Source organism: Aquarana catesbeiana, linkage group LG11 (assembly GCF_042186555.1).
Source record: "Aquarana catesbeiana isolate 2022-GZ linkage group LG11, ASM4218655v1, whole genome shotgun sequence".
Classification (NCBI taxonomy): domain Eukaryota; kingdom Metazoa; phylum Chordata; class Amphibia; order Anura; family Ranidae; genus Aquarana; species Aquarana catesbeiana.
In genome coordinates, this window is record NC_133334.1 from 47,851,357 (window position 1) to 47,878,341 (window position 26,985).

Consider the following 26,985-nt stretch of genomic DNA (forward strand, 5'->3'; position numbering starts at 1 on the left):
AAAAAAAAACCCCAGTGGTTATTAAAAGAAAGCTCTGTCTCAAAAAAAGTATAAAAATTTCATTTGGGTACAGCGTTGCATGACCGTGGACGCAATTGTCATTCAAAGTGTGACAACGCTTTAAATTGGCCTGGGCGGGAGGGGGTAACAGTGCCCGGTATTGAAGTGGTTAACGAAGAACACCGGGCAGTGCTATAAAACAACCTTTATTGCACTTATATATTTCTTCAAGTGTTGTGCAGTCGTTTTTCCATTCCTGAGATGTGCCTTTATACTGATTTGTTGCAGACCAGCAGAAATAAAAAATCAGGCTGTAGGGGGAGGATGGGGGGGGGTACCTTTCCTGTACGATGATATATGATGGGCAGGAGAAGGGAGTATATAGGAAGACGTACAGGAGGGAGAAGGCTCACAATGGGCTTCTCTGTTGCGGCAATGTCCACAGGTATTTTAAAGAGCAGAAAAGAAGTGCTGCAGCAGCATGCGGTGTGCAGAACTGTGCTGTCAGCGGCCTCATTATGGCTCCCAATCATACAACTCAGCAAGTCTGAGCGGATCCTAAGAGTATGCACCAATTTTTTGGCAGGTAAAACGGTTTCTGTGATTGTGTTTTAATGGTATTTGGCCGGAGTTGTCCTTTAGGTTTTTGCATTCTTCTCAGTAGAAGACGGTCCAGGAAGAGGCGTCCATCCGTCTGTTCTCTACAATCCAGGCAGGGAATTTGCATTGGCTGGTCTGTCTAGCTGAGTCTCTGCCATCTCTATGTCGGTATCTGTTCCCCATACACTTCATTTCATATGCTGCCCATATGGCCGTATAGGGAGCCCCACAGATGTCCGGGGCTTTCTTGAGGCGGTTGTGTTCTCTCCAGCGGTCCAAGCCAAGAAGAGACTTGTGGTGCCGCAGACGCTATTTGATTGGCTGCTGCCGTTTCTAGAACAGAGTCTGCCTGGAGGAGTTGGGTGTTCCAAGAAAAGAGGAGGCCGGGTTCAATGAATTATCCTGCCTCTGTTCTCCGTACCTCTGTCTCCCCAAACTGTCATATCAGGACACAATCCGTTCTTTTTTTATCAAATCGGGTGATTCAAAGAAGATTGTACAATGAGATTTTATAGTGTGTGGCATAGGCGTGCGCACAGGGTGTGCCGGATGTGCCTGGGCACACCCTAATCACCCCATGCTGTGCCGATGCCCCCAGCTTCCTGGCACCCCCCGTCTCCCCCTCCCCCTCTCTGCAGTGCCGCCAGCTTCCCTCCTCTCCTGCAGGGGATGTTTCAAGATGGAGAGTGGAGGAAGGGGCCAATAAATATTTCATTTACCAACCCCTTCCTTTTCAGAATGGACACAGTAAGTGATCTGTATTGATCGCTCCTATGGTCATTCTTAACCACTTCAGCCCCGGAAGAATTTACCCCCTTCCTGACCAGAGCACTTTTTGCGATTCAGCACTGCGTCGCTTTAACTGACAATTGCGCGGTCGTGCGACTCTGTACCCAAACAAAATTGATGTCCTTTTTTCCCCACAAATAGAGCTTTCTTTTGGTGGTATTTGATCACCTCTGCGGTTTTTATTTTTTGCGCTATAAACAAAAAAAGAGCGTCAATTTTGAAATAAACACATTTTTTTTTTTTACTTTTTGCTATAATAAATATCCCCCAAAAATATATTAAAAAAAACATTTTTTTTCCTCAGTTTAGGCCAATATATATTCTTCTACATATTTTTGGTTAAAAAAAATTGCAATAAGCGTTTATTGATTGGTTTGCACAAAAGTTATAGCGTCTACAAAATAGGGGATAGATTTATAGCATTTTTTTTTTTTTTTTTTACTAGTAATGGCGGCGATCTGCGATTTTTATTGTGACTGCGACATTATGGCGGACACATCGGACAATTTTGACACATGTTTGGAACCATTGGCATTAATACAGCGATCAGTGCGATTAAAAATGCATTGATTACTGTAAAAATGTCACTGGCAGTGAAGGGGTTAACACTGGGAGGCGATCAAAGGGTTAACTGTGTTCCCTGGGAGGTGATTCTAACTGAAGGGGGAGGGACTAACTACAGGAAGTGACAGATCGTGGTTCCTAGCCAATAGGAACACACGATCTGTCACTCCTCTCAGAACAGAACAGAGAAGTGTGTGTTTGCACACACTCGTCCCTGTTCTGTGTCTCCAGCTCACGATCGCTCGTGGCCGGCGGTCATCGCGACCGTTGTCCACGAGCATCGGCACCTCCGCTGTGCAGCAGGCGCCGCCTGCCTATCCGGACCCCGTGAGACCACGTACAGTTAGGTGGTTTCGCGCAAGGGAGCCAACCTGCCGCAGTAAAACTGCGGCGGCTGGTCCAGAAGCGGTTAACTGAAGCATAGTAAACTAAGGTATGTTTACTATGTTCAGTTTGTGAATGAACAGGAAGCCGCTCAACACAGAGCACTTCCCATTTGTTCATTGACCGCTGAGGCTGCAGAGAAAGGGACTGGGGAATCTCTGTCCTCCATCCCTTCCTCTGTGTCAAAAGTGAGACATAAAGGGTCTGTTTAGACCCTTGATATATCACTAAAGCCCCCCAACGGGACTCCGAAAAAAAGTGTAAAAAAAAAGAAAAAAAATAATATTGTAAAAAGTAATTGAAAAAAAATAATATTGTAAAAAATAATTGAAAAAAATAATATTGTAAAAAATAATTTTTGTGGTTACCTTGCGGGTGCATTCACACTCTTTGAAGAGCATTCCATGCTTGGATCGCTCTTCAGAGAGCATTTGACAGGCGGCGAGGAGGCGTTGTATCACCTCCTCACTGTCTGCTTTAACCCATTGATCCCCGCACTAGCGTGCCACAACCTCAAGCATTACATGTAGTTGCAGGTCTCTGTCAGAGCTGCCCTATTTGTGTTCGGCTGGTGCCAAAAGCGATAGCTACGTAACTCTTGCCCGCGACCGCGAAGCAAGGCATCATAACCGCAGCATGTGTACACCCTCGGCTGCTGCCTCTGCAGCTAAAGGGGTTAACGGTTGGGGTGTGGTAAAAAAGTGGCTCAACTGCGGGCAACCTCACATGTGAATGAGCCCTTAGACAACTGTCACTGAAACAAGTGTTCCTATTGGATGATCTCCTCTCTATCTGTGTTCTGGTGACAGCTGAAAATGTTGGATTTGCCCTCACTCTCGTTCCCGGTGACATTGGTGATCATTAACCACTTGACCTCTGGAAGGTTTATCCCCCTTCGTGACCAGGCCATTTTTTGTGATACGCACTGCGTTACTTTAACTGACAATTGCGCGGTTGTGCGACGCTGTACCCAAATAAAATGTATGCCATTTTTTTCCCACAAATAGAGCTTTCTTTTGGTGGTATTTAATCACCTCTGCGGATTTTTTTTTTTATGCGCAAAAAAAAGAGCGATGAATTCGAAAAAAAGAAAAAAATTGTTAGTTTTTGTTATAAAACAAATCCAATAAAAAATGCAAAAAGTCAAATTTCTTCATCAAATTAGGCCAATTCTGGAATTTCAGGATTTCAGTAGTGTTAATGGAGCCTTAGGCCCGGGTTTCCACTAGTGTGACTTGTGATACGACTTGGGACTGCAAAGTCGCATTACAATTCGTACCCCATGATTTCCAATGAGTACCGTTCATATCTGTGCGACTTCAAGTCGCAGCAACTTCAAAGTAGTCCCTGCACTACTTTGGTCCCACTTTGATGCATCTTGAGGTCCATAGACCTCAAGAATACACAGGTGTTGCTTCAAATCGCATCAAAATTGCGGCAAAAATCGTGGCAAAATCACAGCAAAAAATCGCTGCAAAATCGTGCGACTTTCAGGTCGCAATAGTGGAAACCTTTTATTTTGAGTTTTGGATAGAGCGGAGATGGATTAGACCCCCTGTTTTTATTGCTGTCTGTGCTCCTGTTAGGGAGATTCCCCCCCCTCTCTATTTGTCCTGTTTACTATTAACATTGAAAGTGAAAGTAAAAGAAAATCCCAAATTTTGGGTTGTCCCCAGAAAAGTAATAGAGGGGAAATCTTTGAATGGGGACACTAGTTCTGGTGACCGGGGGACCCCCGAGGAATTCCCTTACTCTGGAGGGATTTCCACTCACTTCTTGCTTTGGCTATGGGTGTCCCCAATGCATTTACATGTGTAGCGCTACCCCCCAGGGAAATCTTCTAATGAGGACACTAGTTCTGGTGACAACCAGGAATTTCTTCACTTTGGAGAGAATTCCTCTCACTTCCTGTTTTGACCATGGGACAGGAAGTGAAGGGAAATCTCCACAATGAGACACAGATGGCAAAAAAAAAAAAAAAAAAACTGACAGGGGTTATAACCCTCCCTTACTCTGACCAAAATGAAGAGAAGGAAGTTTTGCCTTTAAAATAGAATTAACTAGAGTTTAGTGTCACTTTAAAGCAGATTACTCAAACTGGTGGTCCTCCGGCTGTTGTGAAACCCATGAGGCATTGCAAGGCTGACTGTTACAAGCATGACTCCCTCAGGCAGAGGCATGATGAGACTTGTAGTTCTACAACAGCTGGAGGGCCACCAGTTTTAGACCCCCTGCTAAAGTATAACTAAAGGCAAAACAGTTTTTTTTAGTTTTGGATAGAGTGGAGAGGAATTAGGACCCCTGTCAGTTTTTATTACTGCCTGTGTCCCCATTAGGGAGATTCACCCTCTCTATTTGTTCTGTTTACCATTATCATTGAAAGTGAACATAAAAGAAAATCCCAAATTGTCACCAGAAAAGTAATAGAGGGGAAATCTTCCAATGGGGACATTAGTTCTGGTGCCCCAAAGAATTCCCTTAATTTGCAGGGATTTCCTCTTACTTCCTGTTTAGCTATGGGAAAGGAAGTGAAGAGAAATCTCCCCAAGGGGACACAGATGGCAAAAAAAAACTGACAAGGATTATAACTGTCCCTTACTCTATCCAAAATGAAGGAAAAAAAAGTTTTGCCTCGAACCTCTTGCCGACCAGCCGCCATCATTATATTGCGGCAGGTCGGCTCGTTCCCGCAAATCGCCGTAGCTGTACGTCGGCTCGGGAACTCGCTTTTGTGGGCGCGCACACTCCCATTGGCCAGCGGAGGAGCCAATCAGTCGGTCCGGTGGACTCGATGTCCGCTGGTCACCCGCGATCGTTCCCCTCAGTGACAGAACGGGGATCTGTCTGTGTAATCAAGGCAAATCTCCGTTCTGACAGGGGAGATCACACAGATCCTGTCTTTCTGCTATGCAGGAATACGGATCTGTGTGTTTCCCCCCATACAGTTAGAACACACAAACAGGGAACACATTTAACCTCTTGATCACCCCTGATGTTAACCCCTTCCCTGCCAGTGTCATTAGTACAATAACAGTGCATATTTTTAGTACGGATTACTGTAATAATGTCACTGGTTCCCAAAAAAAGTGTAAAAAATGTCAGTTAGGTGTCCGATCTGTCCACCGTAATGACGCAGTCCCGCTAAAAATCACTGGTCACCACCATTACTAGTAAAAAAATAATAAAAATACCATAAATCTATCCCCTATTTTGTAGAAGGGATAACTTTTGCGCAAACCTATCAATATACGCTTTTTGCGTTTTTGTTTTTTTTTCACTAAAAATATGTAGCAGAATACATATCGGCCTAAACTGATAAATAAATTTGTTTTTTTTTTACATTTTTTTAAATTTTTCTTTTAATGTTGTTTTATAGCAGAAAGTTGTTTTTTTTTTTTTTTTCCAAAATTGTCGCTCTTTATCTGTTTATAGCGCAAAGAATAAAAACCGAAGAGGTGATCAAATACCACCAAAATAAAGCTCTATTTGTGGGGAAAAAAGGACGTCAATTTTGTTTGGGTACAGCGCCGCATGACCGCACAATTTTCAGTAAAAGTGACGCAGTGTCGGGTCACGAAAAAAAAAAATGCGACTGGTCAGGAAGTGGGGTAAATCCTTCCGGGGCTGAAGTGGTTAAAACATTTTTTTTTTTTTGGAAACCAGAGTTTAGTGTCACTTTAATGATTTATATTAAATAAATATCTGGAGTAAATGGAGTTTTTTTATTTTTTTTTGTCTGTCTGGAGCTTTAGTGAAAGTTGGGAGTGAGAAGTTGTAGTTGTGCGGTGTGTATATAAACACTGTGCTTGTTATGTCTGATTGTGCCATGTTTTCCTGACGTCTCAGTTTCTAGCACATGTCCCTGGCTGAGATGGCAGGTGGTGGGTTGTGTGTCGCTCCCTCTCCTCCTCCTCCTCTTCCTCCTCCTCCTCCTCCCCGGTGTGGTCCATCTGCTCCTCTCCCTGTCCTCATCTCTCTGTATTGCTAATTACTATTCTGCTTGTGTCGCTCCTGTAACGTGGTGTCATCCGGTGTCACCGTCCTCCTCCTTCTCATGCTCCACCAGTTGCTCATCCGTCACTGTTGCTCGTGCTTCCTCTGCTCCATCAAACTGTTCCTTCCTATTACAGGCACACTGTGCTCCTTGGTGACATTTAACCATTGTCCCTCTGTGTGTCCCCCAGGCTGTCACGTTACCCACCCCTGCTCCCCCTCCCAGCAGATGATGTCACTGTGTGTCCCTCTCTCTCCCCCCCCCCTCGCTGGTCCCATGACTCTGTCTCCTGATCCCCCAGAGCCGCCTGCGTGCCGAGCCTGGTCCTGCCTCGGGAGGGGGGGGAGCTGCCAGTCGGATCCAGGCGGAGATGCTGCAGCTGGACCTGATCGATGCCGGCCATATCTCCGAAGAGGAGACGCGACCCCCTGTGGACCCCAAACCATTCCTGCCTCCATCCATGGACACCTACCGACCCAAGAGGCCTACCACCCTCAACCTCTTCCCACAGGCCCCACGCACACAGGTGAGCTGTGATTGGTCAGAAAAATCATCCTGTATATATGTATTTATTGGCTGCTGTGACATTGAAGGATGTGGCTCCATCAAGGGCCACATACAGTCACAAGACGAGTATTTACAGACGATTACGGTCGATTTAAATTGATAGGATGACGTGTCCTCTAATACGGATTCAGAGATCCGATCGATACACGAGGATGCAGGTTGGATATACAGAAATACTGAGGGACGTGATTGTCTAGAAGATAAAAGCTGGCCATAGACATTGCAATCTGGTTATGCAATCTGCTTTAGGTCTTCCGACAACTATGGGGGGCAAGGGCCTGATTACAACCGAGATCGACAGATTATAAAGGTCGGTGGTTGTTGGGAAATCTTTTCCTTGCATTTTGATTGTAAAATATCATTTTAAGCGCCTTACACACGATCAGATTTTCGGACGACCGTTCGTCTGTTTTTTGTTGCATGCTAGTCTTATATGGAAAGTGAAGATGTTTCTCATCATATGAAAATTCTCGTACGACAGAAGTGACGTCATGGGGGTTATTTACGAAAGGCAAATCCACTTTGCACTACAAGTGCAAACTACAAGTGCAAAGTGCACTTGAAATTGCACTGAAAGTGCACTTGAAAGTGCAGTCGCTGTAGATCTGAGGGGTAGATCTGAAATGAGGGGAAGCTCTGCTGATTTTATCATCCAATCATGTGCAAGCTAAAATGCTGTTTTTTATTTTCCTTGCATGTCCCCCTCGGATCTACAGCGACTGCACTTCCAAGTGCAATTTCAGTGCAATTTCAATTGAACTTTGCACTTGTAGTTTGCACTTGTAGTGCAAAGTGGATTTGCCTTTAGTAAATATCCTCCTATGTGTTGACTAGTTTGGTATGCTGTCTTTCTTTTCTGAGCATGCGTAGTCTTGCTCTTACAATTTTTTTCGTACGAAAACCGTACTAATTAAACTAAAATCGGACGTTGAAGTTCACGTACGACAAAAATTTTATAGTCTGCACATCCAGCTTTTGTTGTATGAAAAAAACGAATTGGCTGTCGAAAGCACCATACTAACGGTAACGATCTGAAATTCGGCAGATCGTTCGCCGGATGGAATTTTTCTTCTGATTTTCATATCATGTGTACAGGGCTTAAAACCCCATACACACTATACAACTTTTGTTGTCTGATTTCCTTTAGATTTATCAAAATTATGTAGTGCAAGGGCCTGCCTGATTGCATACAAATTAAAACTCTTAAGGTTTGAACTCATATTTTATGGTTTTGGTAAATCTGAAGGAAAAAATCTACAGAAAATTGTATAGTGTGTATCCATCTTAAGTCTACCAACAGCTAGGAAGAGCGAGGGCCAATCTGGTTGGATGGAAAGTCAACAGATTGTTAAGGTAGACCAGAGTATTGCAGTGCGTGCGGAAAGTATTCACAGCACTTCACTTTTTTGTTATGTTACAGCCTTATTCCAAAATGGATTAAATTCATTATTTTTCTCAAAATTCTACAAACAAAACCCCATAATGACAATGTGGAAGAAGTTTGTTTGAAATCTTTGCAAATTTATTAAGAATTAAAAAAAAACGAAAAAAAAAAAAAAAATCCCATGTACATAAGTATTCACAGCCTTTGCCATGACACTCAACACTGAGCTCAGGTGCCTCCTGTTTCCACTGATCATCCTTGAGATGTTTCTACAACTTGATTGGAGTCCACCTGTGGTAAATTCAGTTGATTGGACATGATTTGGAAAGGCATACACCTGTCTATATAAGGTCCCACAGGTAACAGTGCATGTCAGAGCACAAACCAAGCCATGAAGTCCAAGGAATTGTCTGTAGACCTCCGAGACAGGATTGTATGGAGGCACAGATCTGGGGAAGGGTACAGAAACATTTCTGCAGAATTGAAGGTCCCAATGAGCACAGTGGCCTCCATCATCTGTAAATGGAAGAAGTTTGGAACCACCAGGACTCTTCCTAGAGTGGGCCGCACGTCCAAATTGAGCAATCGGGGGAGAAGGGCCTTAGTCAGGGAGGTGACCAAGAACCCGATGGTCGCTCTGACAGAGCTCCAGCATTTCTCTGTGGAGAGAGGAGAACCTTCCAGAAGAACAACCATCTCTGCAGAACTCCACCAATCAGGCCTGTATGGTAGAGTGGCCAGACAGAAGCCACTTCTCAGTAAAAGGCACATGACAGCCCACCTGGAGTTTGCCAAAAGGAACCTGAAGGACTCTCAGACCATAAGAAACAAAATTCTCTGATCTGATGAAACAAAGATTGAACTCTTTGGCCTGAATGGCAAGCATCCTGTCTGTAGGAAACCAGGCACCACTCATCACCTGGCCAATACCATCCCTACAGTGAAGCATGGTGGTGGCAGCATCATGTTGTGATGTTTTTCAGCGGCAGGAACTGGGAGACTATTCAGGATCGAGGGAAAGATGAATGCAGCAATGTACAGAGACATCCTTGATGAAAACCTGCTCCAGAGCACTCTGGACCTCAGACTGGGGCAAAGGTTCATCTTCCAACAGGACAACGACCCTAAGCACACAGACAAGATAACAAAGGAGTGGCTACGGGACAACTCTGTGAATGTCCTTGAGTGGCCCAGCCAGAGCCCAGACTTGAACCTGATAGAACATCTCTGGAGAGGTCTGAAAATGGCTGTGCACCGACGCTCCCCATCCAACCTGATGGAGCTTGAGAGGTCCTGCAAAGAAGAATGGGAGACACTGCCCAAAAATAGGTGTGCCAAGCTTGTAGCATCATACTCAAAAAGACTCGAGGCTGTAATTGGTGCCAAAGGAGCTTCAACAAAGTATTGAGCAAAGGCTGTGAATACTTATTATGTACATGGGATTTATTTTTGTTTTTTATTTTTAATAAATTTTCAAAGATTTTAAACAAATATCTTTCACGTTGTCATTATGGGGTATTGTTTGTAGAATTTTGAGGAAAATAATGAATTGAATCCATTCTGAAGGCTGTAACATAACAAAATGTGGAAAAAGGGAAGCGCTGTGGATACTTTCCGGATGCACTGTGTATAGTTATTGGTAAATCCTGGCCATACACCTTACAATCTGGTTGTAAAATCACTTAAAGTGATTGTAAACTCTTACATATATCAGAGAAGTGGCTGGTCTCAGGTGAAACAAATCCTCCTACATAAGTTGTACCTGTCTATCTACAGTCTTCTCTTCTCTACATCCGTTCAAAGTACAGAATTTAAAAAAGCTTGTCTTAGCTGTCAGAAAACAGGGGGCGGAGAGCTGAAGTTACACTCTGCAGAGCTCAGTGAGGAGAACTCTGGGAGCTGATTGGAGGGAAGAGACACATCCCCCCTTCACACAGTACACAGGAACAGAGCTGAGGCTGTCAATCAGCTGGAGGTCCCTCCCCTGTCACCATTTTTCTCTTGGTGTCAGGAAAACTTGTCAGAAGTGATTCATGCTGATAGAGGAAGGAGGCAGCAGACAGAAATGACACTTAGTGCTCTGGGTTGAGACAAGCACACACTATAGAGGGATATGCTTTGTTCATATTTCTGAGGTTTACAACCACTTTAAGGTGGCCATAGATGGATTGAAATTCAGCCAACAGCTATGTAGAGCAAAGGCCAATCTGATTGGATCGAAAATCAGTGGCTTGTTAAGATAGACCGTCATATTACATGGTTGTTGGTATCTAAAGCTGGTCATACACCTTGCAATCTGACTGTAAAATCTCACTTAGAGCTACCAACAGCTATGTGGGGAAAAGGCCAATCTGATTGGATAGGAACTCAATGGATTGTGAATGTAGACCATTGTATTGCAGGGTTGTCGGTATCCAAAGCTGGCACATACCTTGCAATCTGACGGAAAAAATGTAATTTATGTCTACCAGGAGCAACTGTATATAGGACTAAGCCAATCTGATTGTGTCAAAAGTCAATGGATTGTTGAGGTAGACCATCACATTACATGATTGTTAGTAAATCTTAGCCATACACTTTGCAATCTGGTTATCATATCTCCTTTAAGTCTACCAACAGCTACTGTATCGCCCCGTACACACGATCAGAATTTCCAAAACAAATGTTCGATGGGAGCTTTCCGACCGTGTGTAGGCTCCATCAGACATTTTCTGTTGGAATTTCCGACAACAAAAATTTGAGAGCTGGATCTCAAATTTTCCGACAACAAAATCCGTTGTCCGAAATTCTGATCATGTGTACACAATTCCGACGCACAAAATTCCACACATGCTCGGAATCAAGCAGAAGAGCCGCATTGGCTATTGAACTTCATTTTTCTCGGCTCGTCGTACGTGTTGTACGTCACCGCGTTCTTGGCGATCGGAATTTCCGACAAGATTTGTGTGACCGTGTGTATGCAAGGCAAGTTTGAGCCAACATCCGTCAGAAAAAAATCCACGGTTTGGTTGTCGGAAATTCCGATCATCTGTATGCGGCATTGATCTGGCAAAGGCCAATCTGATTGTATCAGAAGTCAATAGATTGTTAGGGTAGACCATCATAGTCTATAGTTGTTGGTAAATCTCGGACATACACCTTGCAATCTGATTTTAAAATCCCCACTTAAGTCTATCAATGGCTATGTAGGGCAAAGGCCTATCTGATTGGATTGAAACTCAACAAATTAAGATAAACCCTCACATTACATGGTTCTTGGTATCCAATGCTGGCCATTCACTTTGCAATATGATTGTAAAAGTTCACTTAGGTTCACCACACACATTACAATCTGATTGTGCAATCTCCTTTAGATCTACCAACAACTGTATAGTACAAGAGCCTGCCTGATTGGATACAGATTGATTGGCTATATTAGGTAGGTGCTCATATTACATAGTTTTGGTAAATCTAAAGCTGATTGCACAGAGATTGTACAGTCACACTGTAACGTTTATGGTGACCCTAGGGCTGGGAGATTTTCTAAAAAAAAAAAAAAAAAATCTGTGATTTTCTTAAAAAAAAACTCGATTCATGATTTTTTTTTTTTTTTTTTTGGACACCGCACGGGTCCTGAGGAGCTGCAGGCAGGAGTTTTTAGGCGAGGCCGCGGCTTCGGCCTAGTCCACGGCATCCAGGGCTCACGGACTAGGCCGAAGCCGCGGCCTCACCTAAAAACTCCTACCCGCAGCTCCTCAGGACCGGCGCGGTGAAAAAAAAAATCTAAAAAAATCTATTTCCTTAAATTTTGAATCGATTTGACCTCTCAACTCGATTCAGGATTTCAATCGATTTTTTTCCCCAGCCCCAGGTGACCCGTATGTCTACCAACAGCTATGTAGGCTAAAGGCCTATATCTGATTGCATTGAAACTCCACAGACTGTTAATGTAGGCCCTCACGTTATGTAGTTGTTGGTAAATGAAAGGGTAGCCATACACCTTGAAATCTGATTGTACAAAGGCCCCAAGGCTCACCATTCACACTACAATCTGACTGTACAATCGCCTTCAGATCTACCAGCAAGTATGTAGTGCAAGGGCCTGCCTGATTGGATACAAATGGATTTAATAGTTTAGGTAAGAAGGTTTTAATCTCCAAATACAGAAAGGTTTCTTCACAGTAAGAGCTGTGAAAATGTGGAATAGACTCCCCCTAGAGGTGGTTCTGTCCAGATCAGTAGATCGCTTTATTTAAAAAGCCTGGCTTCTTTCCTAAAGCTCCATTCACACTTGTGTGACTCGTCATGCGACTAAATCACATGACAAGTTGCACCCCATGCTTTTAAATGACAAATATATGTGACTTAAAGTCGCAGCGACTTTAAAAAAGGTTCTTGCACTACTTTGGGACAACTTTCATGCGACTTGAGTGCTACAGACTGCAATGTAAACCCTCAAGAGTCGCATGAATGTCGCACCTGAATGTTATACATGTTGTGCAACAGTGGTCCATTATCATTGGTCAAAGCCGCATCCAACTCGCACCCATCCAAAGCTGCATTAAAGTGGCACCAGGAGCCTAAATGTACATAATATAACTGGGAACTGACATTTAGAGGTAAACTTGATCCAGGGAATATCCGATTGGCTCTCGGGGATCTGGATGGACTTTGGATCATGCTTTGCTCGGGTTTTTCACCTTCCTTTGGATCAACTGTGGGTGAAGGATTGTGTACATGGAGGTTTGCCACCTTTTTTTTTTCCTTTGTTGGTTAAACTGGATGGATTTTTTTTTTCAACCAGATTAACTATGTATGGTAACTATTACATTGTTTTGGTAAATATAAAGTTGATTGTACAGAGAATGTATGGTCAGATTGTAACATGTATGGTGAGCCTTAGATCTACCGACAACTCTGTAGAATGACCAGATACAAATGGAATTATTTGGTAGGGTTCATTTTTTCAGTGCTGTCACACTTTGAATGACAATTGCGCAGTCATGCAACACTGCACCCATATGGAATTTGTATAATTTTTTTTGAGACAGAGGGAGCTGTCTTTTGGTGCTATTTAATTACCTCCGGGGTTTTTTATTTATTTTTGAGCTGTGTGTGGCACAGTGACAGGTCCTCCTATTGGACAGTTGGTGTTAGCGGGTTCTTCTAGTATAGAATTAATGATGGCAGGTAATGGGTGAAATGCGTGGCTATAGTTGAGCTGTGTGACAGGTTGTCCTATAGGACGGTTGGTGCTAGCGGGTTCTTCTACTATAGAATATTTGATGGCAGTTAATGGGTGAAATGGGTGTGTATAGTTGAGTGTGGCGCAGTGACAGGTCCTCCTATTGGACGGTCGGTGTTAGCGGGTGAAATACGTGTGTAAAGTTGAGTTGAGTGTGGCGCAGGGACAGGTCCTCCTATTGGACAGTTGGTGTTGGCGGGTGAAATGCGTGTGTATAGTTGAGCTGTGTGGTGCAGTGACGGGTCCTCCTATAGGATGTTTGGTGTTAGCGGGTTCCTCTAGTATAGAATATATGATGGCAGGTAATGGGTGAAATGCGTGTGTAGAGTTGAGCTGTGTGTGGCGCAGTGACAGGTCCTCCTATAGGACAGTCGGTGTTAGCGGGTGAAATGCGTGTGTATAGTTGAGCTGAGTGTGGCGCAGTGACGGGTCCTCCTATTGGATGGTCGGTGTTAGCGGGTGAAATGCGTGCGTATAGTTGAGTTGATGTGTGACGCAGTGATGGGTCCTCCTACTGGACGGTCGGTGTTAGCGGGTGAAATGCGTGTGTAAAGTTGGTGTGTGTGGCGCAGTGACGGGTCCTCCTATAGGACAGTCGGTGTTAGCGGGTGAAATGCGTGTGTATAGTTGAGCTGTGTGTGGCGCAGTGATGGGTCCTCCTATTGGACGGTCGGTGTTAGCGGGTGAAATGCGTGTGTAAAGTTGGTGTGTGTGGCGCAGTGACGGGTCCTCCTATTTGACGGTCGGTGTTAGCAGGTGAAATGCGTGTGTATAGTTGAGCTGAGTGTGGCGCAGTGACGGGTCCTCCTATTGGACGGTCGGTGTTAGTGGGCGAAATGCGTGTGTATAGTTGAGCTGAGTGTGGCGCAGTGACGGGTCCTCCTATTGGACAGTCGGTGTTAGTGGGCGAAATACGTGTGTATAGTTGAGCTGAGTGTGGCGCAGTGACAGGTCCTCCTATTGGACGGTCGGTGTTAGCGGGTGAAATGCGTGTGTAAAGTTGGTGTGTGTGGCGCAGTGACGGGTCCTCCTATAGGACAGTCGGTGTTAGCGGGTGAAATGCGTGTGTATAGTTGAGCTGTGTGTGGTGCAGTGACGGGTCCTCCTATTGGACGGTCGGTGTTAGCGGGTGAAATGCGTGTGTATAGTTGAGCTGTGTGTGGCGCAGTGACAGGTCCTCCTATTGGACGGTCGGTGTTAGCGGGTGAAATGTGTGTGTAAAGTTGGTGTGTGTGGCGCAGTGACGGGTCCTTCTATAGGACAGTCGGTGTTAGCGGGTGAAATACATGTGTACAGTTGAGCTGAGTGTGGTGCAGTGACGGGTCCTCCTATTGGACGGTTGGTGTTAGCGGGTGAAACGCGTGTGTATAGTTGAGCTGAGTGTGGCGCAGTGACAGGTCCTCCTATTGGACGGTCGGTGTTAGCGGGTGAAATACATGTCTACAGTTGAACTGAGTGTGGCACAGTGACGGGTCCTCCTATTGGACGGTTGGTGTTAGCGGGTGAAACGCGTGTGTATAGTTGAGCTGTGTGTGGCGCAGTGACGGGTCCTCCTATTGGACGGTTGGTGTTAGCGGGTGAAACGCGTGTGTATAGTTGAGCTGTGTGTGGCGCAGTGACGGGTCCTCCTATTGGACGGTTGGTGTTAGCGGGTGAAACGCGTGTGTATAGTTGAGCTGTGTGTGGCGCAGTGACGGGTGCTCCTATTGGACGGTCGGTGTTAGCGGTGACGTTCTCCTGGTCGGGGGTTTCATCTCACAACACATGAGAATATCCGGTGACAGGCGCGCTGTCCTCCTCATCATGTAATCTCGGCTAATAGCGAAGGTGTAATCCTGTCGGGCTGGTAATGGGATGAGAGCCGGCCGATGACGTGTCTCCCAGTGACCCCCGCCTGACCTCTGACTCCCGGCCCCGCTCTATTTCTCTCCCTTTTCCGCCATGTTGTCCATCTCTCCCTCTCTCGCGGCTCCTTCTGCCCCATTAGTGTTGGTCGCCATGGTTACATTGGCCGGGGAAATGACAGCTCAGGCCGTGTTGAGTCATCCGAGATTCCTCCGCCTGACACCATCCGTCACCCACCCCATAATGTGATGTGACACAAAGGATCTCAGTCATGGCCTCGCTGTGTGGGCGCACTGCGCACACCGCCAATCTCCCCGTGAAAGTGTTTGCAGACTGACTAATGAAAATCAAAAGGTGACCTCTAAATATATATAAGGGCCCAATTCTGTCTTAGCGTTGCGTTAGCGCACATTATGCCGCATCTTAAGGCGGCCATTGAAAAAAAATGGGCTGCCAACATATCCTAACATACAGAAAATCGCAGCTGACCCTTTTTTTTTGTGCCGCAATGCTATTTAGTGTGTTGCGCTGCCACGCATGTTATGTTACCACGACATGGAAGTATAAATGAGCCCATTGGTGCATTTGAAAAGTGACCATCACATCTGCCATCTTCATTCTGCCCTCTGCATTATTATTAACATTTCCATAGCCACTCATCCATCAAAACTGGATGCAAATTTGCTCTGTGTGAATGGAGCAAAAATCGAATGTTCTCAGGCTATATTCTCTGTAGATCGATTGTTATTCATTGAAAAAAAAAAAAAATATATATATATATATATATATATATTTTTTTTTTTTTTTTTAATTTATTTTTTTTCTTTTCTCTCCAATGAATAACAATCGATCTGCAGAGAATATATTGCATTCGATTTTGCTCCATTCACACAGAACAAATGTGCATCCAGTTTTAAAAGATTAAATAAAAAAAATCCACCCCTTTGTGTTGCTGTGTTGCACTCAACACTCAAAGACAATGCACCTTTATTATAATGTGCTGCAACACATAGTAATGCATTAGATAAAATAAAAGGGTTCTGTATTTAGGGGGTGTTGGCAGTCCAGTTATTTTGAATGGGCTGCCTCAATGCAATGCATGCTAATGCACCATAAAGAAGGAAATGGGCCCTTCAATAAAAGCCTTTAGAAACCAATGACTCTGAACATAATGATTGTTTTTCGATGCGGAAAGGAAATCTATCATTTTGACATAGTGAGACTCTTAGAAGACGGACCACCACCCCACTCACTGATGTCTTCCCCCTCCGCTCCATTGGTGAGACCTCTGAATCCAATCCTTGTGTAAGCTCAGTGTTGGAGCCTACATAGGGTTAATGACTGCCCTCTATCACATGACACTGTATGGCTCTGGTGATTGGCCGCTCAGACCCGTGCGTTGCATCCTAGGAGAAAGGTCACATGATCCTCCATACCCGGATGCGGTCTCTGGCAGATATAAGAGACACAAATAAATAGACATGTGTGGTTGGTTTCGTTCCGAATCTAAATTTGGACCAATTGTTCGTTATTCTGAATTTTGAATTACAATAGTAATGAATGTAGACTAATCCGAAATAATAAAACGAAAATTTCAGACGAATTTTAAATAGTTTTCAAATTGTTTTCTAATCGAATTTAAATTTCAGAAAAGAAGAAAATAGAATAGAAAATACAGGAATAGGATAGAAAATATTAGAAAACAAAATAAAAAAATGGGAAAGAATAGAAAATAAAGGGATAGAATAAAAATGAAGGATTAGAATAGAAAAAAAAGGATAGAATAGAGTAAAATAGAACAAAATAGAATAGATAATAAAAGAACAGAATAAAATAGAATAGAACATAAAGGAATAGTATAGAATGAAAAACAAAGAATAGAATAAAATAGAAAGAATATAACCATCTTCTGAAATTTAAATTTTAAAAAGAATAAATTTGAATTTAAATAGAAAAAAAGAATAGAATAGAAAAAAAAACAATACAATAGAATAAAATATAAAGAATATAAACTTCCAAAATTGGAATAGAATTAATTAAAATAGAAAAGAAAAGAATAGTGTAGAAAATAAAAGAATACAATATAAAAAAAAATAAAATAGAAAGAATATAACCATCTTCCAGAATTCGAATTTAAAATAGAATACATTTGAACAGAATAGAAAAGAATAGAATTTAAAATGGAATATTAGAAAAAAATACAATAGAAAATAAAGGAATAGAATAGAAAAGAATAGAAATAGAATAGAAAATAAAAGAATGAAAAAAATAGAATAGAAAATAAAGGGATAGAATAAAAAAAATAAGGGTTAGCATAGAAAATAATAGAGTAGCATAGAATAAAATAGAAAGAATATAACCATCTTCTGAAATTCAAATTTCAAATAGAATAAATTTGAATTCAAATAGAAAAAAAAGAATAGAATAGAAAAAAACAATAGAATAGAATTAAAAAAAAATATGAAACCTTTCTGAAATTGAAATAGAATAAATTCAAATAGAAAAGAAAAGAACAGAGTAGAAAATAAAAAAATAGAATAAAATAGAAAAAAAACAATAAAATAGAATAAAATAGAAAGAATATAACCATCTTCCAGAATTCAAATTTCGAATAGAATACATTTGAATAGAATAGAAGAGAATATAATTGAAAATGGAATAATAGAAAATAATAGAATAGAAAAAAACTATAGAATAGAAAGAATATAAAAATATAACCATCTTCCGGAATTCAAATTCTGAATAGAATAAATTTAAATAAAAGATAATAGAAAATAAAAGAATAGAATATAAAAGACTGGAATAGAAAATAATAGAATAGAATGGAATAGAATGGAATAGAAAGAATATAACCATCTTCCAAAATTTGAATTTCAAATAGAATAAATTCGATTTCAAATGGATTTCGAATGGAATTTGAATTAGAAATTTTTTTAATTCTCCGAATTCGACCGAATAAACTAAAATAATTCTGAAAACAAATTAAATGAGTTAAACTAATTCAACTAAACAAATGTAATAACGCACCAAAACGAAACTAATTTTTTCGTTCTGCACATGTTTACAAATGAATGCAGTCCAATATTAATGAATACAACATAAATGTATTGTTTTATGCAAGCAGTGTTGGTCCCTGATATTGACCTGATATCAGCCTCTTGCAGTCCCTGTACAACAGAGCTGAAGTGTGAGAGGGGGAAACAGCACAAGAAGCAAATCATTTCATGTGCAGACAAGAACCATTCTGATAGGAGAAAACAGCGGGGAGAGATGAGCTCATCATTGTGCTGCTTCTCCTTTCACTGTCCAGTCACAGGTGGGCAGCAGGTTCAGGACAACCTGGGCTCAGAGGAAGCTGATTAAATGATCCTGGTCATCAGACTGAGGACATCTAGTGGCCGAAAAAAGTACTTTGGGGGAAATATCTTCATTGAAAGTCAGTTTTGCAGCAAAGAATGGTTTTGTAGTTTGGTTGTTTTTTTTTTAATCCTAATTAGCTATTTGTTTTTATCTTATTTTTAGCTGGAATTCAGCTTTAAAATATAACGAAAGGCAAAACTTTTTTTCTTTTAGTTTCGGATAGAGTGGAGAGGGGTTAGAATGCTTGCTAGTTTTTATTGCTGCCTATGTCCCCAAACTTTGAGTTGTCCCCAGAACCGTAACAGAGGGGAAATTGTCCAATGGGAACGCCGGTTCTAGTGACCTGGGGGTCCCCAAGGAATTCCCTTAATTTTCAAGGATTTTCTCTCACTTCCTGTTTTGGCTATTGGACAGGAAGTGAAGGGAAATCTCCCCAATGGGACACAGATGACAAAAATAATCTCACAGTGGTTACAAACCTCCCGTACTCTTTTCAAAATGGAAAAAAAAAATTCTATTTTTTTTTTACTGTGCAAATGCCTCCCATAATCCCTGTGATGTGCCTAATACATGTATTTCCTATGATCACCGGCTCCACCTAGTGGCCGTAATGCGTTATTTTCCTGAAATACTGTAATCAGGAAAATACAGGGTTATGGCCACTAGATGGAGCTGATAATCATAGTAAACACACACATATTACATATATACAGTGCCTTGAAAAAGTATTCATACCCCTTGAAATTTTCCACATTTTGTCATGTTACAACCAAAAACGTAAATGTATTTTATTGGGATTTTATGTAATAGACCAACACAAAGTAGCACATAATTGTGAAGTGAAAGGAAAATGATGTTTCCAACATTTTTTTACAAATAAAAATCTGAAAAGTGTGGCGTGCATTTGTATTCAGCCCCCTTTACTCTGATACCCCCTAACTAAAATCTAGTGGAATAAATTGCCTTCAGAAGTCAGCTAATTAGTAAATAGAGTCCACCTGTGTGTAATTTAATCTCCGTATAAATACAGCTGTTCTGTGAAGCCCTCAGAGGTTTGTTAGAGAACCTTAGTGTACAAACAGCATCATGTAGGCCAAGGAACACACCAGACAGGTCAGGGATAAAGTTGTGGAGAAGTATAAAGCAGGGTTAGGTTATAAAAAAATATCCCAAGCTTTGAAGATCTCACGGAGCTCTGTTCAATTCATCATCAGAAAATGGAAAGAGTATGGCACAACTGAAAACCTACCAAGACATGGCCGTCCACCTAAACTGACAGGCCGGGCAAGGAGAACATTAATCAGAGAAGCAGCCAAGAGGTCCATGGTAACTCTGGAGGAGCTGCAGAGATCCACAGCTCAGGTGGGAGAATCTGTCCACAGGACAACTGTTATGCCGCGTACACACGAGCGGACTTTCTATCCTACTTGGTCCGGCACACTTTCCGACGGACTTTGTCCGCCAGGTGCGCCGGACTTTAAAACGAACGGACTTGCCCACACACGCCGGGATTTTCCGGCGGGCTAAGTCCGCCCGTCTTTCCGACGGACTTTCGCCGGAGTTCCGGCGGACTTTCAGAATGAACGGACTTGCCCACACACGGACAAGTCCGTTCATTTTGAACGTGACTCGGGTGCGACGGGACTAGAAAAGGATGTCAATCTTGCCGCTTTTATCGGCTAGATTGACACCTTGCGAGCCCCGTCGCGGGGCATACCAGGCCCTTAGGTCTGGTATGGATTATAAAGGGGAACCCCGCTACGCCGAAAAAACGGCGTGGGGTCCCCCCTAAGATCCATACCAGACCCCGATCCGAGCACGCAGCCTGGCCGGTCAGGAAAGGGGGTGGGGACGAGCGAGCGCCCCCCCCCCTCCTGAACCGTACCAGGCCGCATGCCCTCAACATGGGGGGTGGGTGCTTTGGGGGAGGGGGGCGCCCTGCGCCCCCCCCCCCCCAAAGCACCTTGTCCCCATGTTGATGAGGACAAGGGCCTCTTCCCGACAACCCTGGCCGTTGGTTGTCGGGGTCTGCGGGCGGGGGCTTATCGGAATCTGGGAGCCCCCTTTAATAAGGGGGCCCCCAGATCCCGGCCCCCCACCCTATGTAAATGAGTATGGGGTACATGGTACCCCTACCCATTTACCTAGGAAAAAAGTGTAAGTAATAAAACACACTACACAGGTTTTTAAAATATTTTATTAAACAGCTCCGGGGGGGGATCTTCCTCCGGCTTCGGGGGTCTTCTTCCGGCTTCGGGGGTCCCTCCGCTTCATCTTCTCCCGGCGTCCGGTTGGTTCTTCTCCGCTCTCCGGCCTCTTCTCCCGGTGTCGCAGGTCTTCGGCCGGCCCCTCCGCTCTCTTCATGTAGCTCTATTGCGAGCGGAGGTCCGGACTTCTGGGCTTCTTGGCTTCTTGGCTTCTTGGCTTCTCTTCTCTTCTCTTCCCCCAGATGTTGACACGACGCTCTCTCCGGCTGGACTGGTCTCTGAGGGCTGCGTTGTGACTTATATAGGCGGAGACCCCGCCCCCATATGATGTCACAGTCCCTGGGCATGCTGGGACTGTGACGTTTTAGGGGGCGTGGTCGGGGGGCGTGGTCGACCACGCCCCCTAAAACGTCACAGTCCCAGCATGCCCAGGGACTGTGACATCATATGGGGGCGGGGTCTCCGCCTATATAAGTCACAACGCAGCCCTCAGAGACCAGTCCAGCCGGAGAGAGCGTCGTGTCAACATCTGGGGGAAGAGAAGAGAAGAGAAGCCAAGAAGCCAAGAAGCCAAGAAGCCCAGAAGTCCGGACCTCCGCTCGCAATAGAGCTACATGAAGAGAGCGGAGGGGCCGGCCGAAGACCTGCGACACCGGGAGAAGAGGCCGGAGAGCGGAGAAGAACCAACCGGACGCCGGGAGAAGATGAAGCGGAGGGACCCCCGAAGCCGGAAGAAGACCCCCGAAGCCGGAGGAAGATCCCCCCCCGGAGCTGTTTAATAAAATATTTTAAAAACCTGTGTAGTGTGTTTTATTACTTACACTTTTTTCCTAGGTAAATGGGTAGGGGTACCATGTACCCCATACTCATTTACATAGGGTGGGGGGCCGGGATCTGGGGGCCCCCTTATTAAAGGGGGCTCCCAGATTCCGATAAGCCCCCGCCCGCAGACCCCGACAACCAACGGCCAGGGTTGTCGGGAAGAGGCCCTTGTCCTCATCAACATGGGGACAAGGTGCTTTGGGGGGGGGGGGGGCGCAGGGCGCCCCCCTCCCCCAAAGCACCCACCCCCCATGTTGAGGGCATGCGGCCTGGTACGGTTCAGGAGGGGGGGGGGCGCTCGCTCGTCCCCACCCCCTTTCCTGACCGGCCAGGCTGCGTGCTCGGATCGGGGTCTGGTATGGATTTTAGGGGGACCCCACGCCGTTTTTTCGGCGTAGCGGGGTTCCCCTTTATAATCCATACCAGACCTAAGGGCCTGGTATGCCCCGCGCTCGCCGCAATAGGAAGATTTGTTTTTCCTATTGCAGCGAGCGCGAGATGCAATACCATCCCCTCGTGTCGTATTTGGTCCGTCGGACCAGCCTACACACGAGCGGGCTTTCCGTCGGACCAGCACACACACGAGCGGACTTTCCGCCCGAAACTGAGTCCGACGGAAAGATTTCAAACATGTTTAAAATCTAGGTCCGGCGGGCTTTTGGGAAGAAGTCCGCCGGAAAAGTCCGCCGCCGCCCACACACGGGCGGATTGTCCGGCACACTCTGGTCCGCCGGACCAAGTATGCCGGAAAGTCCGACCGTGTGTACGCGGCATTAGTCGTGCTCTCCACAAATCTGGCCTTTATAGAAGAGTGGCAAGAAGAAAGACATTGTTGAAAGAAAGCCATGAGACATCCTATTTGTAGTTTGTGAGAAGCCATGTGGGGGACACAGAAAACATGTAGAAGAAGGTGCTCTGGTCAGATGAGACCAAAACTGAACTTTTTGGCCTAAAAGCAAAACGTTTTGTGTGGTGGAAAACTAACACTGCACATCACCCTGAACACACCATCCCCACCGTGAAACATGGTGGTGGCAGGATCATGTTGAGGCTATTTTGCAAAAAATGGGACAAATATCCCTCTCTAGATGTGCAAAGCTGGTAGAGACATCCCCAAAAAGACTTGCAGCTGTAATTGCAGTGAAAGGCGGTTCTACAAAGTATTGACTATGGGGGGGCTGAATACAAATGTACACCACACTTTTCACATATTTATAAAAAAAAAATTGAAAACCATTCAACATTTATCTTCCACTTCACAATTATGTGCCACTTTGTGTTGGTCTTAGGGCTGGGAGATTTTCTTAAAAAAAAAATCTTCGAGTCTCTTAAAAAAAAACTTGATTCCCGATTCGAATCGAGTTTTTTTTTTTCTTTGGAAACTGCGCCGGTCCTGAGGCGCTGCGGGCATGAGTTTTTAGGCGAGGCCGTGGCTTCGGCCTAGTCCGCGGCGTCCGGCCGAAGCCGCGGCCTCGCCTAAAAACTCATGCCCACAGCGCCTAAGGACCGGCGCGGTGAAAAAAAAAAAATCTAAAAAAATCGTTTTGTTTGAATTTTGAATCGATTTGACCTCTCAACTCGATTCAAGATTTAAATCGATATTTTTTCCCCAGCCCTAGTTGGTCTATCACATAAAATCTCAATAAAATACATTTAAAATACAAATCCCAATAAATTACAAAATGTGGAAAATGTCAAGGGGTATGAATTAAAAAAAAAAAAAAAATATATATATATATATATATATATATATATATATATATATATATATATATATACACACACACACACACATATATATATGACGTCACTCCTGCGCATGCGCGCTGGTTCCGCCACTAATGGCATGATCGCCGTTAGAAATGGCACGCTCAGTGCACCTGCACCTGATGTCTACGGCGCATGCGCCATAGATATTGGTGCCGCTATTTCTGCAAATATCTCCTAAACCTTTTAGGTTTGGGAGATATTTCTTGCACCTACAGGTAAGCCTTAATCTAGGCTTACCTGTAGGTTAAAGTGGTCTGTAATGGATTTACAACCACTTTAATTGGCTCCTGTCTAAATTGGCCGTAGTATGTGTATGTATCAATGTGAGTTAGGGACCATAGATTGCAAGCTTCTTGAAGGCAGGGATTGATGTGAATGTGCAATATACATATGTAAAGCGATGTGTAAATTGATGGCACTATATAAGTACCTGTAATGAAAATAAAATAAATAAAAGCTGCTTGGGGGCAGGGACTTATGTGAAGGTGCAGTAGCAGCACTGGGGTCCTTGGTTCAAGTCCAGGCCGGGACACTATCTGTAGGGAGTTTGCATGCTTTCCCTATGCTTGCTCAGGTATGCTGGTCAGTTAATTGGCTTCTGTCTAAATTTGGCCCAAGTATGATCATCTACAGAGCGCATACAAGATGGCAGACCCAACAGTAGATAAAATGTTTGGACTCCCCGGACAATAGACAGTGACACTATAGAGACATAACATTAATAATTGCAACAGAAAGTAGTATGTAATGTACATTGACGGCGTTATATCAATGCCAGTAATAAATACATTTTATGACAGTGCATTCATATAAAGTTTACATGATCTAATTTCAGCAATCTGGTGTGACTGGATGTATTGATTACAGATATTTGACTCCTAGATTGGCTTGTGGTTCTTACACTAAAAGGCAGCTGAGTAATGACATCATCCCATTTGATTGATCTTACAGGACACTTTGAATAACAACTCTCTGGCGAAAAAATACAGCTGGCAGGAGAGGGTGTCTCGCTCCTCCTCTCCACTTAAGACAGGTAAGTACTTTTATCTTCATCTTTTGATGTACCAATGCCATAGTATTCATTCTAATGTCATGAATAACCCCCGTATTGTTTCTAATAGGTTTATTTCCTATGTCAGCTCCATCTAGTGGCCATAATGCGTTATTTTTCTAAAATACCTCAATCAGGAAAATAAAGCATTATGACCTTTAGATCATTATTATAATACAGGATTTATATAGCATCAACAGTTTGCACAGCGCTTTACAATATAAAGGGAGACAATACAACAACAATACAATTTAATACCAGAGGGTTAGGAGGGCCTGGCTTGTGGGAGCTTACAATCTAATAGGGAGGGGCTGGTGGAACAAAAAGGTAATAACTGTGAGGGATGAACTGATGGGAGAAATAGAACATTCAGTTATTAGCTGCAGGCAGAATAGGCTTTCCTGAAGAGATGAGTTTTCAGGGAAAGTGGACAAAGTAGGAGATAGCCAGACATATTGGGGTAAGGAGTTCCAGGGGATGGGAGCAGCTCTGGAGAAGTCCTGGAGAAAAGCATGGAAGGAGGAGACAAGGGGGCTAGAGAGCAGAAGGTCTTGGGAGGTGCGGAGAGGACTGTAAATTGTACACGTTACAGAGATTATTTGTGACATCTCTGGGAATGCTGTCTGCAGACTGTAGGTAAGTATTTTGCAGCTAGTGCTTTTTTTAACACTGGCTGGGGGTATTTATTAGAAAAATCAGCAGGAGTTGAGATTCAAATAATTTAAAGTATGGCTCTACAAGACTCTGGTCCGGCCGCACCTGGAGTATGCTGTCCAGTTCTGGGCACCAGTCCTCAGGAAGGATGTACTGGAAATGGAGCGAGTACAAAGAAGGGCAACAAAACTAATAAAGGGTCTGGAGGATCTTAGTTATGAGGAAAGGTTGTGAGCACTGAACTTATTCTCTCTGGAGAAGAGACGCTTGAGAGGGGATATAATTTCAATTTACAAATACCGTACTGGTGACCCCACAATAGGGATAAAAATTTTTTGCGGAAGGGAGTTTAATAAGACTTGTGGCCACTCATTAAAATTAGAAGAAAAGAGGTTTAACCCTAAACTACGTAGAGGGTTCTTCACTGTAATGCCCCATACATACGATAGGATTTTCCAACAACAAATGTTGGATGTGAGCTTATTGTCGGAAAGTCCGACCGTGTGTGTGTGCTCCATAGAACATTTGTTGTCGGAATTTCCGCCAACAAATGTTTGAGAGCAAGTCTTGTTGTCGGAAATTCCGAGCGTGTGTACACAATTCCGATGCACAAAAGTCCACACATGCTCGGAATCAAGCAGAAGAGCCGCACTGGCTATTGAACTTCGGAATTTCTCACAACATTTGTGCGACCGTGTGTATGCAAGACAAGTTTGAGTCAACATCCGTCGGAAAAAAAATCCACGGTTTTGTTGTCGGAAAATCCTATCGTGTCTACGAGGCATAAGAGCGGCAAGGATGTGGAATTCCCTTCCACAGGCGGTGGTCTCAGTGGGGAGCATCGATAGTTTCAAGAAACTATTAGATAAGCACCTGAACGGCCGCAACATACAGGGATATACAATGTAATCACACACATAGGTTGGACTTGATGGACTTGTGTCTTTTTTCAACCTCACCTACTATGTAACTATGTATTACATAGTTATATTGGTCCAACTTGGTCCATATTACCCTACCTGTGGGATCCTTCTAGAAGGCTGGGAATCACTGTATAGACATCGCTACTCCAGTGATCTCCACTTGCTTCTAGGTCCTGTGCCAAGCAGCTGCCCTGCTGCATTCTGAACACAGGAGGTCAGTCACTTGCAGGGATGGACTGGCCATCGGGACTACCGGGAGTTTCCCGGTGGGCCGATGGCTCAATGGGCCGGTTTTAGTGGCCTCCTATTGCCTCGGAGGTCCGGGGCGATCCACCCGTCAATCGCCGACAGCTGGTGCCTGACAGGTAGATCGAGATTTAGCCGGTATGCAGAGTAGCGCAGGAAGCGTCTGTCTGTAGTAAGTTCTCTCTCATGTCACGCAGCGCTGCTCGCTCCCCGGCGGCCCCTCCTCTCTTCTCGTCTATCCCCATTGGCTTGTGACATCATCTGGGATAGACGAGAATAGAGTAGGGGCCGCCGGGGAGCGAGCAGCGCTGCGTGACATGAGGAGAACTTACTACAGACAGGCACTTCCTGCATGCTGGCCAGGCTAGTAAACAATCCCATAATGTGCCATGTGCCCTGATGATGTGCCCCATAAATGTGCCCTGATGTGCCCCGATATGCTATGTGCCCTGATGTGCCCCGTGGCCGATGTGCCCCGTGGCCGATGTGCCATGTGCCCCGATGTGCCATGTGCCCCGATGTGCCATGTGCCCCGATGTGCTATGTGCCCCGATGTGCTATGTGCCCTGATGTGCTATGTGCCCTGATGTGCTATGTGCCC

The 26,985-nt window shown here is 44.1% G+C and overlaps 1 protein-coding gene across 3 annotated transcripts in view; it reads left to right on the forward strand.

Annotated features, from left to right (window-relative positions):
* Window positions 1–26,985, forward strand: part of MAPK8IP1 (mitogen-activated protein kinase 8 interacting protein 1) — a 156,983-nt gene that overhangs the window by 84,160 nt on the left and 45,838 nt on the right. For all 3 annotated transcript variants that reach the window (XM_073604261.1, XM_073604262.1, XM_073604263.1), the window contains exons 3-4: window positions 6,633–6,857; window positions 24,462–24,543. In XM_073604261.1, coding sequence (XP_073460362.1) covers window positions 6,633–6,857; window positions 24,462–24,543 — 307 coding nt within the window. The remainder of the gene's footprint in view (window positions 1–6,632; window positions 6,858–24,461; window positions 24,544–26,985) is intronic.